Source organism: Camelus ferus, chromosome 11, assembly GCF_009834535.1.
Source record: "Camelus ferus isolate YT-003-E chromosome 11, BCGSAC_Cfer_1.0, whole genome shotgun sequence".
In the NCBI taxonomy this organism is placed as follows: domain Eukaryota; kingdom Metazoa; phylum Chordata; class Mammalia; order Artiodactyla; family Camelidae; genus Camelus; species Camelus ferus.
The window spans coordinates 34,168,767-34,182,778 of NC_045706.1; the positions used below are offsets into that span (position 1 = coordinate 34,168,767).

Consider the following 14,012-nt stretch of genomic DNA (forward strand, 5'->3'; position numbering starts at 1 on the left):
AAGACAGATCTGGGACACAGAATAAGCCCATGGGATCCCAAGGCCCCTGTTATTTCCTCTCCAGCACATTCATTCTTCTAAGATGTAGCTGGAGAACATGGGTACCATTCTGGGCTGCGAGGGGAAAAGATGAGAAAGACAAGAGTTTCAAGTGTGCAGACATTTACACAAGGGTCCCAAAGCAATACCTAGATGTTGAATATAAAATGTTTTCCTCCGTCATTACCACACAAGGTAAGCCTCCAATTTCTGTCCGTAAAGCAGCTGACGCACAAAGAAGTTGAAGGACCTGCTACAATATCAGCTCTGAAATTCTCTTCTCTGGTGTTGTGCTAAAGGACTACACTCCTGGAACCAGATGAATTAAAATTTTAACACATGTACGGGGAAAAAAAAGAACTATTTTTAATTCTAGCAAAGATGGTTTTATTAGTCACTTCCTCAAAGGAGGGGACCACACAGATGGATGAAAACGGCAAAGGCTCAACTTCACGAAGTAATTGTGACACATTTCACGTTCGGTGTTTCTGTTCTTCTTTTGGGGTTTTTGAACCATATGTAAAATATCGGTTGGTGTCACCTACCAGAGAATTCACAGTTAGTGGCTGATCCATGTTGTCCTGTCTCCAAGATGAAGGTGTTCGCTGCTCCTTCTCAATCACTTCATCTGTTTCCAAGACAAAAAGCAGAAGGAAGGTTATTTCTTGAAAACTCAAGTCTCAAATCCCAAACCCCAGGGTTAGTTCTGCCCCAGAAAAATATGAACAAATTGAAACAACTTACACAATCTGAGTTTTTAGAGAGACTAATGGAAATCTCTTCCCGAAAATACAAAACTGCAGGTGGTTATAAGGTTTCCTGAAGCAGACTTTTAAAGGTGGAGGTGTCAAGGGAATTAATTATTTCCTAGTAGCCAGTATGAACCTGCTGAGTGTTATCTTACTTAGAACACTATGCAAGGTAATACAGTGGGTTTAGTTTCTTCAAAAGGAGAAAGACCATTTTGATTGAAAGCATGGACTCTTCGACCTGGAGACAGTCTGGGTTTAAAGTAAGTCCTAGTACCTGGGAAGGTGGAATTCTAAGATGGCGCTGTGATTTCTGCCCCTTCGTGTTCATGGGTTTATGGAATCCCCTCCCCTTGAGTGTGGACAAGACCTGTAACTGGCTTCTACTCTCAGCAGAACATAGCAAAGGTGAGGAGATATTACTCCCATGCTTATATTCTGTCACATGGCAAAGATGAAGAGATTTTGCAGCTATATTGAGGTCCCTCATCATTTGACATTAAATTAATCAGGACAAGATTATCCTGAGTGGGCCTGACTTAATCAGGTGAGGCCTTTCAAAGAAAGGGACACTCTCCTGTGGGCCTTTAAGACTCAACTACCATGAGTTCCACAGCTGCAGCAAGATGAATTCTGCCAAGAATGACATGTACTTGGAAGAGGATCCCAAGCCTCATATCAGATCCTTACCCTGGTCGACACTGCCACTGCTGCCTTGTGGGACCCTGAGCGGAGGACCTAATTACGCTGTGTCTAGACCTTCGACCCACAGAACTGTGAGATCATAAGTGTACGAACAATCACTCTAGCTGTGTGACTGCAGGCAAATCTATAGACTTTCTGTGCATCTGAAAAAGGGGGGAAATCACAGGACCTATGTCATGTAGTTGTGATAAGGATTGAATGACTTAGCATATAAAGTGCTCAGAACAGTTTTGAGCCTATAGTAAATATCATATCAATATCAGCTATTATTAGAATCTTGATTTCACAATTGAGGAAATTAAGGCTCAGAGATGTTAAACGAATGTACCCAAGTTCAGATAACCCCTCAATTAATGTTAGTCTCCTTCTTTTTCATGCTAGTTTAGGTCAAGCTCTGCATGATCACTTTCCGCTTCTAAATTTATCTTGGCCTTTAAACTCCACTTATCACTTGGGTGACGCTGGACACCCATTCTCCTCAGTTCCCCATTTACGAAATGAGGAGGTTATGCTATCTTCTTTAAAGTTACAACATTCTGTGATTCTAGGAATCTCAGAAGATCATTCAATCCTTCTTTGCTGTTTTCTGGCCTGAATCCATGGCTGAAGAACTTTTCAAAGAAAGTCACTTAGTGTGTTCTAATCTTTTAAATGTTTTCCCTTCCTCCTCTCTAGTGATGCCTGGAGTAAACACCGAGCTTGAGGCCTGCAGGCTGTAGAAATGTCCAAGAAAGAAATGACCTGCAGAGAGCCCCAGTCACAGTATAGTTTAAAACCCAAATTCATGCTGGAACCTCTGAAGGCAGGCAATTCCATTTGAGAAATTATCATGTCTCAGTGAGAAGAAACCAGGAAAAAAAAAATTCAAAGAGTTGAAGAGACAGAACAGAGGCTTATGGAAAATTTGAGGCAGGGTGGGGAGAGAATGAGCCAGGGAAATACCCATGAGTCATTGATTAGGGTCTCCTAAAAGCCAAGAATTAATTCTTTTAGGGGTTACTCAGATCTGTAAACAGAGAACAAATAATTTTAAAAGTTAGTAACATTAGAACAGTGGTTCTAAAAATTGTATACACCTGAGGCTTGTTTAAAATGCAGATTCCTGGAACACAAAAGGATTCTGAATCCATGGTTATTAGGATGTGATCCAGATGGTTCTGATGCATGAGACTTTCAGACAACGCTTTGAGAGACACTGCATTGGAGAATGGATCATCAAGATTCTTAGCTGCAAGCAAAGGCACTGACTCTCAAATTCATAGAATGATCATGGCAAGATCACAAATTTCCAAGAAGGTCAGAGAAATTGGGCTTGGAGGCTACATACTCAGGATCATCACCCCAAATCCTACTGTTCTGCTGCCTGTCACTGACAGGTGGGGGGCCTGCATCTTCCACCACCAACACCAGCTGCCGTCCTGGAAACCACCTGGGGAGCCACCGCATTTTTTTATGTCACTAGTGTCTATTTCAAAATACAAGATGGAGGTGCCTGACTGGCAGAACACAGCCGAGGTCACATGCCCATAGTCAGGCTGCAAAAGTGGTTAAAAACTCAATTATCTAGCATTTTACATTTCCAGAGGAATCAAGAGTGGGATGTGCCCAGTGAGAAAAAGTAGATTCAGGGCTGGGTGCCCCCAAAAATGGTTAAGTGTGTGCAAAAATCAAACTTCTCTGTAATGAACTTCTAAATGTCTCAAATGTTTAGTTCAATATATCTTAAACACAGGAATTTACTAAATTGCTACAGATGAAAATCAACCACTGTCAACTCCCACATAAATTTATTTCTAATTCAGAAATGGAAACCAACTCCCCTCAAATCTAAGATGAAAGTTGGTAGACTGGTTGGTCAAATGCTTCTTTTGGACCATTGACAACTCAATGGCAGTAGTCCTGTATTTTTTTTTTTTTTTTAATGGCAGTACTGGGGATTGAACCCAGGATCTTGTGCATGCCAAGCACATGCTCTACCACTGAGCTATTACCCTCCCTCAGGTCCTGTCTTAATTCCTTTATTGTTTAATCTTCAGTCCTAGTACTTATCTGTTGCAATATAAACAATTACGAAAGCCAGCACAAACAGGTTATGTTCTCAAGACCAGTAGCTGTCAACAGCTTGGATGTGAGTCCTGGCTCCTTGCTACTTGCTAGTCACCCTAACTGGACCCTCCCAGGCTCAGTTTCCTCATTCACAACCGGGCTTATCACCACAGCCTCACTTCATTGATTCAGAGTGGTTGACAACTAACTGAAAACATTCCCTGGGAATGCCTGGTTTACTCTCAACCTGCTTCTTAATCTCCGCCCCCCGTGGAGCCCACATGGGAACTACAGCCCTGAGACACCGTTAACGTGCAGTATACTCCTGGAAAGCTCCTTTTGCTTTAGAGCTCCGGTTGTCCTGCCTGTACCTCTGGACCCTTTTCCTCACTGTAAATTCCAGAGACACAACCATTTTCCTCCTCAAACCGACCTTTTAAAGAGGAGTAGGGAGAGTGTCTGCTTTCTGTTAATCTTCGAACACAAGGGCATCGGGGAACCGGACACAGAAGAGGTATCAAAGCCATATATTCACAAAGATCACATGGAAGCGCATCCCATTCCAGCGGAGCAGCTAACAAGCAGCTACTGGACCCAGTGGAGCAGTTCCAGACTGCGCCCAGAGCGGGTGCGGCAAAAATCAAATCTCATCCGAGAGTGGCCTGGGAGGGGTCAGGACCCTCTCCAAACTGACATTTCTCAGCTCTGACTTTGAACAGTTCACTCTTTCTCCGCGCTCACACTGTTAACAGCCCAAAAGCAGGATCCTTCTGGGTTTCGGGTCCCAGTTGGATATCTCCATGTCCCAACTGCTCCCAAGGAAATGTGGCAGCAGCTCTCCGATTCTGCCCTTTAAAACCAGCAGCAAGTCATGCCGAGAACAAAAGAGGAAAATATCTGACCAGCAGTGTTTATGTTGTGACCTTTTAAGCCTTAACTCTAACTTACTGCCCTTAATTTTCCTATTCATTTAAAAAAATATTTTTTTTTTGAAGTAAGCTCAGGATGCTGACCTACTTGTATATACAGAGCCAGATTTTCCAGAATACAGAGAGGAGACTAACCAGGCAGTGAACAGTCTCCTTAGAGACTAGGCACACAGAGAAGAGCCAGGGAAACCATCGCCCAAACGTGCCATTTTCTCTCTGTGCCCCTTTCCGGCTGAACGCTGTCAGGAACTGGACGAGCAGGTGGAGACTTCCGGCAGGTGAGGCTGGAACACCTCAAGCCACCTCCTAGAGTCTCGTTTCTCATTGGCCAAACCCACAGCCTTTCTTCTCCCCACTAGGTAAGAGTTCATGTTTTCTAGGAAGAACATGGTGCCAATTTACTCAGTTGGAGATAAATAAACAAAATCATCAGAACCTGGACTGTGGGCTGCAGTGACCTAATCTGACTTAGATAAAAGGAGGTAAAGGGTCACTCCCACACCCTGAATGACAGAGGCAGAAAGAAGGATCTCCTGAGTCACATTCTTACACACTGGAACCTGCTTTGGAAAAAAAAAAAAATGACCTAAGCCCATCCTTGCTGTTCATTTGGGAAGATTCAAACATTAAAACCAAAGATTATTTTTTATACTCAAAAGATGATTTTTTTATATAATATCTGTTAATCAGGAATATGCTGGGACCCAGATGTTACTTTATTTGTACAAAAATATTGATAAGATAAATATAAAACTTGATCCAAATACTAGAAATAGCTTTTACTGCCTTTTTTAAAATACTTGTAAGTACTACATGCGAAGACCTACTAGGTGTCAGGTGTCTGTCTCTTATCCCCCTAGAGGGATACCCCAGGTTAAACATACCTCGGTGGTATTGTTTACATTAAATCAATCAGCAAGAAAGCAGTTGCTACAAAAAAGATTAAATAAATCACCACACCCAGTGTATGTTTTAAATTACTTTGAGGTAAGTCCAGGCTACCCTGAGGGCAATCAAGCCCCCTTTGGGTCATAAAAGAATTATTTCTCATAGTGTAGTACAATTTTTATCCTGACCCTATGATGAGGTGGCACCCTTAGCACCAAATGCCCAGGCTTGGGGACCATATACACCTGTAAGAGAATCCAGCTTCCACCACTTGTGAGTTGGGAGTACTATGACATCTTATTTAACCTTTTTGTATACTTTATCTTCATCTATTAAATGGGAGGAAATAACACCTTTCCAGAAGAACTCAATGAAAGCTTATATGGGGTTAAAAAAAACCCAACACTCTGTTACAGTAGAATCTAAACTCAAAGAAAATCGGTCCCTTCTCACATCAAATGGTTAGAGGAGTAAGGTTATGTAGACTTCATTATAAATATCAGAGATGACTGATGTTTAACTGGTTGCTTCACTGAAATTCGTTTTTGACAGACGCTGCCAGCTGTCTGTCCAGCAGCTGCCCACTCCCCCCGCCCCGACTCCTTCCTGCCAGCAGGGCTCAACCTCGCCAGAGCCTAGAACTGGTAAGAGACTTAAGTAAAGGGTGGAACAGGGACTCAGAAGTAGGTGTGTAAGATCCCAGAGCTCATACTCATAGTCACACAGCGATCCTGGTAATTAACATTTAACAGTTAATGGTGAAATCAGGGGAGGGTCAAATCCCTGGGCTTTGGACAAGAGTGGCAGGATTTATTGCAGAAATGAAATTTCAGCTCAGCATTACAAATATCTGACTCACAGTCTTCTCCCTGCCAAAGACAGAAAAGGGCATCCATTCCCTCCCACTTGTTTCTTAGGCAGAATGATTTCATGTCTGTGGACTGAGCACCTGAAATAGATAGTTAAGAAATTCAAATGCATAATTATTCTACCAAGACAGTTCAATTCAAAAATTTGCTGGTTTTTAATATAAATTCTAAATTGTGATATTCAGATTACTCGGCCACAAAAAACAAAGGAAATAATGCCATTTGCAGCAACATCGATGGACCTCGGTATTATCATACTGAGTGGAGTAAGCCAGACAGAGAAAGACAAATATTACATGATATCATTTACATATGGAATCTGAAAAATATATAAGTGAACTTATCTACAAAACAGAAACAGACTCACAGACATAGAAAACAAACTTATGGTTGTCAAAGAGGGGTGAGGGGGAGGGGATAAATTAGCAGTAAGAGATTAACAGATACACACCACTATATATAAAACAGATAAACAACAAGGACCTACTGTAGAGCACAGGGAACTATACTGAATATTTTGTAAAAACCTATAATGGAAATGAATCAGAAAAATATATGTACATATAACTAAAATCACTTTGCTCTACAAACTCAAAATAACACAATATTATAAATTAAGCATACTTCAATCAAAAATAAATTGTGGTATTCAAAAGGCATTTCATATGCTTATAAATGTACTAATTTAGTATTCTGTTGTATTTTTAAATGGTTCAATTAATATCTTCATAAAGCATTTAAATATTCATTAAACATTTGGAAAGTGAATTTGAAGTCTCAGGGAGAAATTCATATTTGGACACAGTTAATTTGTTATCATAAATCCATATGAGCTTAAACGTGTTATCTTGTTGAAATATCAAAATTTCCTGGAAATAATGTATTCTAAAGATAAGCCACTCAAAAGCCACTAACCTTTAATATACACTTTAACATACTTCCCTTTTTATTGCAATTTGCTTTTAAGAAAATACTATCCAGAAATTATTTAATTCAATGAAGCAAAATGAATCAGAAACACATTTTTAAAATAATATCATTTTGTTGCCAGCCAGTTGCCTGAAGCTCAGAGATGAAGTCAGTCCTTACGCATTCTTAATCAATTTTATTTAATTTTCATAAATTTCCTAACGGCAGTACTTTCAACAAGATGAGTTTAGTCCAGCACTACCTTCAATAGCAAAGTTCTGGACTAGAATACTTCACCCACTGCTTCTCCAATGTTCCTTAGCCACAGGAATCTAACTGTTCAATCTGTTCCAGTAGACAGCTGCAGTCACATTTTTGGTTTTGCATTAGACAATCTCTTCAATGCAGGGGACAAAATCAAAATAGGCTGTGTCCCTCCATAACTTTCCCTGGCTGGTTACTTTTATTTTATTTTATTTTTTTATTTTTTTAAATTGAAGTATATTTGACTTACAATATTATGTTAGTTTCTGGTGTATAGCATAGTGATTCCATTATACATACATAATATATATTCTTTTTCATATCCTTTTTTATTATACATAATTATAAGATATTGAATGTAGTTCCCTGTGCTATACAGTAGGATCTTACGATCCAGACATCCCACTCCTGGGCATATCCAGAGGGAACTCTAATTCAAAAAGATACATGCACCCCAATGTTTATAGCAGCACTATTTACAATAACTAAGACATAGAAGCAATCTAAATGTCCATCAACAGGTCACTGAATAAAGAAGACATGGAACACTCAGCCTTAAAAATGAATGAGATAATGTCATTTGCAGCAACATGGCAGGTTGCTGTTAAATGCTTCAAGAGCCCCATATACTGCCAAAGTCGTTAGCAAGTGGCAGTCCGCAGTTCCTCTTTGCTCACCACACTCACTTCCTTCTGATTTTCCTTCTCTGTAGCTGACATCCCTCTACTCTGATGTAAAGTTTCCTCTGAGTGTGTTTCCTGGGCCACCTGCACCATAATTACTCTGTTGGGGAGGAGACTGGTTGTTAACAAAAAACAGATTTCTAAGCCTCACCGAGTCAGAATTTCTGGGAAGGGTGCCCCTCGGATCTCTATTTTTATCAGGCAGCCCAAGAGATCTTTAGGCACAATGAAATGTGAGCCTCACTGCATTGGATAAAACTGCTCTAAGACAGTTACAAATAACCTCCTGGGTGCCTGACCTTGATCAGCCAAATAGCGCTACTTTAGAACAAACTCCTGCCTTGTTCTAAATGAAGTAGAGGTATTTCCTTTCTCCTCCCTCTTCCCTCACCTTGCAGCTAAACTATTAGTCTTCTGTCTTTTCTCTTAACATACCTTTATTCCATGGGACACATTTCTTTCAAGGCTTCAGTTAAGGCTTAACCTGAGCACTGTGTCTTCAGTCCACCCACTTCCACCAGGACATCCAACTGTGATTTCTCACTCAATAGTTCCAAGGCTAGATACATCTTTCCCATAAGGATTAGCTCCAAATAAATTCATTCATTCATTTATTTACTCAACATTATTTATGAAGCTCCTACTTCCTGCTAGGAACTCGTGAGCAAAGAGACAGCCAATATTGAGCTTACGAAACTTACCCTCTGCTGGGAGCAGAGGTACAAAGATACTAAACAATTATCTGCACAAATAGATCATTAAAACTATGGTAACTGCTACAAAGACAAAAATATAAGAAACAGAGAAAGTTAGGCATTTTTTGGCAAAAATACCTGAGGAGTGATGGTGTGTCCTCAGTGCATCAGGAGACATGGACTTGCTCTATTATGTGTGATGTTAACTTTGATCATTTGTTTTATGTCTGTCAAGTTTCTTCCCTATAAAAATGCTATTTTTTCTTTTGTAATTAAAAATATCTTACAGGGAGTTACTTTGAGAATACTCAAATATACTTTTGCCCACTCATTTTAGCATCCAAAGATGATTCTTACCTGAAGCAATTACTACTGTGGTGTTTGAAAATAGTAAATTTTCTGCTTCTAGTTTTCTTTCTATTTTTATTAGTTTAGTTGGAGTTTTTGGTTGAAGGTTGTTTAATTTTTGTACAAAATTTAAAAATTTCACACTGTCAAATGAATCTGTACTTTCTTTTATGGTAACTGGGTTTTTCATCATTCCTTAAAAGGTCTTCAAACTTACTGATGATAAAAAAATTTTTAAAAATAGGTCTACCAGTCTTTCCTTCCAGTAATTTTATGGTTAGATAATTTTGGGTAAGTATCTTTGATCTCTGTGGAATTTATTTCTACATAAGGAGTATGACAAGGATACAGTTTCTTTTTACCATCAGGCAAAATGGCCCCGAGTCTCTTCAGTTTTGCTTAGCTTCTTATTTAATTCTCAACTCTGCACAATGAGGTGATCTGCCCACTTAGTACTTAGGTACTTAGGCATTTAGTACATATTTATTCAATTGAAATAGTTTCTGTTAATCATACCTCAGTAAAGGTATTGGCAATTCAGAGAGGAGGCAAGTGTGCAATATGGGTGAGGTACCCCAGGACTGGACCGAGAGTGATTAAAAAAAATGTAGAAGGGTAAATGGCTATTGGGAGAAATTCTAAGAAAAAAACCCAGAACTGGGAAGTTAAGTGGCTAAACTGGGATACAGGAGAATAAGCAGGCAAAGATATTGTAAATGTTGGCATCTAAGGATGTGGAGATGGCAGTGCTCTGACTTCTCCCCCATCTCGGTGAATGTATCAACATCCAATCAATTACACAAAACCTGGCAAAACCTGGAAACAGCCACCCTGCATCTCCTCCGTCCCTCAACTCCCCATCCAATCTACCACTTACATCTGCAGAGTCACCTGCCAAAATAATGCCTGCAATCTGCATTTCCTCACCATCCTTCCTCACAGTACCCTAATCTGTCACCCTTTTCTCTGTCTGCAGCACTAGAATAACCTTCTCATTGGTCTATTTGTTTCCGTCATGCTCCCCTTTGTGTAATTCTACATGCAACAGGTATGCCATTCAGGTATTGTCATTCCTTCCCTTAAAACCCTTTAAGAGCTTTCCATTACTGTCAGTATCTTATATCCTTAATAGGTCCCACAAAACTGGGTCTGACCCAGCTGCCAACTCATCAGCCTTCTTTCGCACCTCCTCCTCTCCACACTGGCATCTTTTTGTCTCTAAGATGGTCTATGCAGATGTACCCCACCCTCATTTCACACTTCTACTTCTTCTGCATCTTACCAGAGCCAGGTTAAGCGTCTCTTCCTCAGGCAACATATTTTTGACCACATCCAGACAAAGTCACACTCCTAATCATGCATGCATGAAGAGATATCAGAAAAACCCAAATTGAGGGATTTTCTACAAAACAACTGGCCTGTGCTCTTAATAAGTGTCAAGATGATGAAATACAGAGAAAGACTGAGGGGCTGTTTCTGATTAAAAGCGACTATGGAGACATGACAGCCAACTGCAGTGTGTGATCCCGGACAGGATCCTGGACCAGAAGAAGGACACTGGTGAAATGTGGATAAAATCTGTAAATTAGACAGTGGTACTGTAATGATGTTAACTTCCTGCTTTTAATAACTACTGTGATTATGTAAGGTGTTACTATTTGGGGAAAATGAGTAAAGCACATACAGAAATTCTGTGTACTATTTTTGCAATTCTTTGGAAATTTGTAATTATTTTAAAATAAAATATTTTAGAATGTTTAATTAGTGTCTTTAAATCCCTTCAACAAGTAGGACAACAAAAGGAAAAAAGTTTGCATCATATGCGACAGGTGTAATATCTACTACCTCTATATCTGCAGAACAGTAAGAAAGAGATAAAGAGCTGAATAAAAATGGGCCAGTGAAATGAACAAGTCATAAGAGAAATATAAGAAGCTAAGTAACACGTGGCAATGTTTAATTTCACTAGGAGATAAGAAACTATTAATTTGAACAGGTATTTTCATTTATTTGATTGATAGAATTCACACGACTGATCATACTCAATATCGATGAGAACTGGAGGAAAAATTGACAATTTATGTGTGGGGTGTGTGTGTGTGTGTGTGTGTGTATGTGTGTGATATGCATTCCTACTGAGAGAGCAATTCCAATTCTCAGATTTCCCCATAGTGCCCACTTCAGCAGCACAAATACTAAAATTGCAATGATACAGAGAAGATTAGTATGGCTCCTGAGCAAGATGACATGCAAATTCATGAAGCGTTCCATATTTTTTAAAATCTCTATGTTGTACACCTGAAACTAATCTATTCTAACAACTATACTTCACTTAAAACAAAAAGATTTTCCCATAGACTCTTCCACCCAAATAACACATACACACACACAGACACACACACACACACATACACACTCTCCCACTGCAGCATGGCTTAAAAATATTAAAATTTTGGAAATGGAAACAAGTAGCCATCCAAAAGGGGTTATTTGAAATGAAGAATCTCTATAGTAGATGAAACCGATAGAAAAGATTCACATCTATATGCACTGAACCAAGAAGTTGTCCAAGTTAAAGCATTAAGTTAAAAAAAAACACACACAGTTTGTAGAAGGACATGTAAAGCATGGCTCCACCCTTGCAGCATCAATGCATACGCATTTAAATGCACGTTGGTGTTTGCAAGCCAAAAGTCTGCACAGCGCACACTAGATTTTCCTCAGCTGCCCTCTCAAGAGGGGACTCGTGAAGGATTTCACGTTCAATTCATTCATTTCGGTACACTTTGTTACAAGTATGAATCACATCGTAATCAGAAAAATTATAAATTTTTTTTAAGCCTGTAGATGGTGAGGAGGTAGTTCCAGGTTGGAAGCCTAGCCCTGCCAGTTTCCAGATGGGTGGATTCTGAGCAACTACTCTCTCGGTTTGTTTCTCTGGTCTAAGGTGAGAATAACTGTGCCCTCCTTGCCTCACGGTATCATGAAGATAGTCGTAGTTGAAATGGTTATTCAAGGGCTTTCTAAACCCAGAGAGGCCCTCTGGCCAGATGACTGGCCTGGGTGGCCTTGGTGTTACACACCCTGACGTGCAGCTGCCGGAGAGAGCAGTTCACTGGGTACAGACCTTCAGGAACACAGAGCGGGGAACTCTGCTGTGTGGACCCTTCAGTCAGCCATGCAAATTCGAGGTCCCAAGGGCTCACCCCGTTCCCTTCTGCCTTTCTGGTGACAAATGAGACAGTGTTGCCCGCCTGACGCTTAATCCTCTGTTTTTGACCAAGTACTGTGTGTCCTTACACCTGAGCTAGGTTTGCGTCAGGCTGGGCCCCTGCTCAGAAAAGCAACTGGTAACCTAGTGCCTACCGGAAAAGGTCTGAACACCTTCTTGTGATTATAGGCTTTGTTTTCCATTGCACCCCAATCTGTAAGTCTCCCTCTACTTCACTGTTGGATCAAATTCCCCCTGCCCTATCGCATCCCAACATCTATTTGGAAGGCAGTGCAACAATCTCTCTAAAAATTCTCACCAACTTTGTGTTTTTCTGATGTCATCCACCTAATAACAGGTATTAATGAGAAAATTAAACACAGGATAGGGTGCCACTATAAAAACTCCCAGGCAGCCTTCATGTATAGGTTATTACACAAAAATGTATATAGAATTCAGGAGGAAGAAATGCGTGAAACTTGAAAACAAGAGGTAGGTAGAATTCCACGGTAGAGTGCATGCTTAGCATGCACAAGTTCCTGGGTTCAATCCCCAATACTGCCATTAAAAAAAGAGAAAGAGAGAGAGATAGAAAAAACTTAAAAACAGAAACACAAATGTGAATATAAAATTAGACTTAGTTCTTAAATAGGTTTTTCTCTAAATGTGCTTTCTTGACCACCTGCATCAGAATCCTCTGAAAAGGTTGTTAAAAGAAGGCTCCCAGGCCTTGCCCTAACTTACTAAAAAATTACCTATGGGGGTGGCATGGAGGTCATTTTGGTTTTTTGAGACCAGTTTGAGATGCACCTGCCGGAGCTACCTTTCTGAGTCTTTCAGTAACGTTACATTTGACAAAATAACCCTTACGCCATATGAATGTGGTCATCTCCATTTCCTTCAAATGCCATACTTTAATTTCTTGAGGTTTTCAATAATTGGACCAAAAAAGTCCCACGTCCACTAATGATTCCAAGTGATTTTTATCTTTTTTCCCCTTAAAGTAGTATATTGATGCTGTAAGCTGTTTCTCTGTCCCATTTTTACAAAAACACAATGTATGAAGGACTTTTTCCAGGCTTCTCTTTTCTAATCTCATTCCATCCACCACGTCTGATTGCTTCTCCTGGTGAAGAAAATTTACCTTGTGGAACAGTTTATAAACCAGCACTTCAAGGACAAAATAGATTGGAAAAAGAACTGGAATTAATCCACCAGAAGATGGAAGCACGAACCCACAGGCGTAAAGGCCTGTCCAGATAGCTTCTCAGTGGTCCAAATGCACATTTCCAGTGTTAAAGGACACGGTTCTAGCAACAGGATAAATAAAATTACGGGGTCCTGAGATGAGCTGAGTTTAACCATGATCGCCATTACTAACTGCAGGGTTTTTTATGCCTTTAATTAAAAGGTGCACAGTTGAATATTGCCCTAGCCATTCAAGTTTGAAATGAGACACCCTCAAAAAAGACCCACACTGGAGTTTCCCTCTGAGAACCGGCAAAGGTAAAAGGGCAGGCAGTGTTCACCTGGAGGCTGGAAGGGTTAAAAATGAGTCATCCTTGGCCTCCTGTTTCCAAATAACCCAGAATCAAATCAAGTCAAACAATCAAAATGAGTAATTTGTGACGGGGTCCCTGAGTAACTGTCTCTTGTATGAGCCTGTGCTGAATCTTT

The 14,012-nt window shown here is 40.1% G+C and overlaps 1 protein-coding gene and 1 non-coding gene across 6 annotated transcripts in view; one reads left to right on the forward strand and one right to left on the reverse strand.

Moving 5' to 3' along the window:
- Positions 1-14,012, reverse strand: part of STAMBPL1 (STAM binding protein like 1) — a 57,299-nt gene that overhangs the window by 35,629 nt on the left and 7,658 nt on the right. For 4 of the 5 annotated variants that reach the window (XM_032491363.1, XM_032491364.1, XM_032491362.1 and 1 more), the window contains exon 2: positions 585-667. In XM_032491363.1, the coding sequence (XP_032347254.1) occupies positions 585-614 (30 nt within the window). In that variant the 5' untranslated portion in view covers positions 615-667. Of the gene's footprint in view, positions 1-584; positions 668-4,603; positions 4,623-14,012 lie in introns of those variants that run through there. The other variant, XM_032491366.1, reaches the window with a different exon arrangement.
- On the forward strand, positions 11,296-11,401 carry LOC116667410. The gene has a single exon (XR_004324292.1). It is a non-coding gene; the product is annotated as a U6 spliceosomal RNA (small nuclear RNA).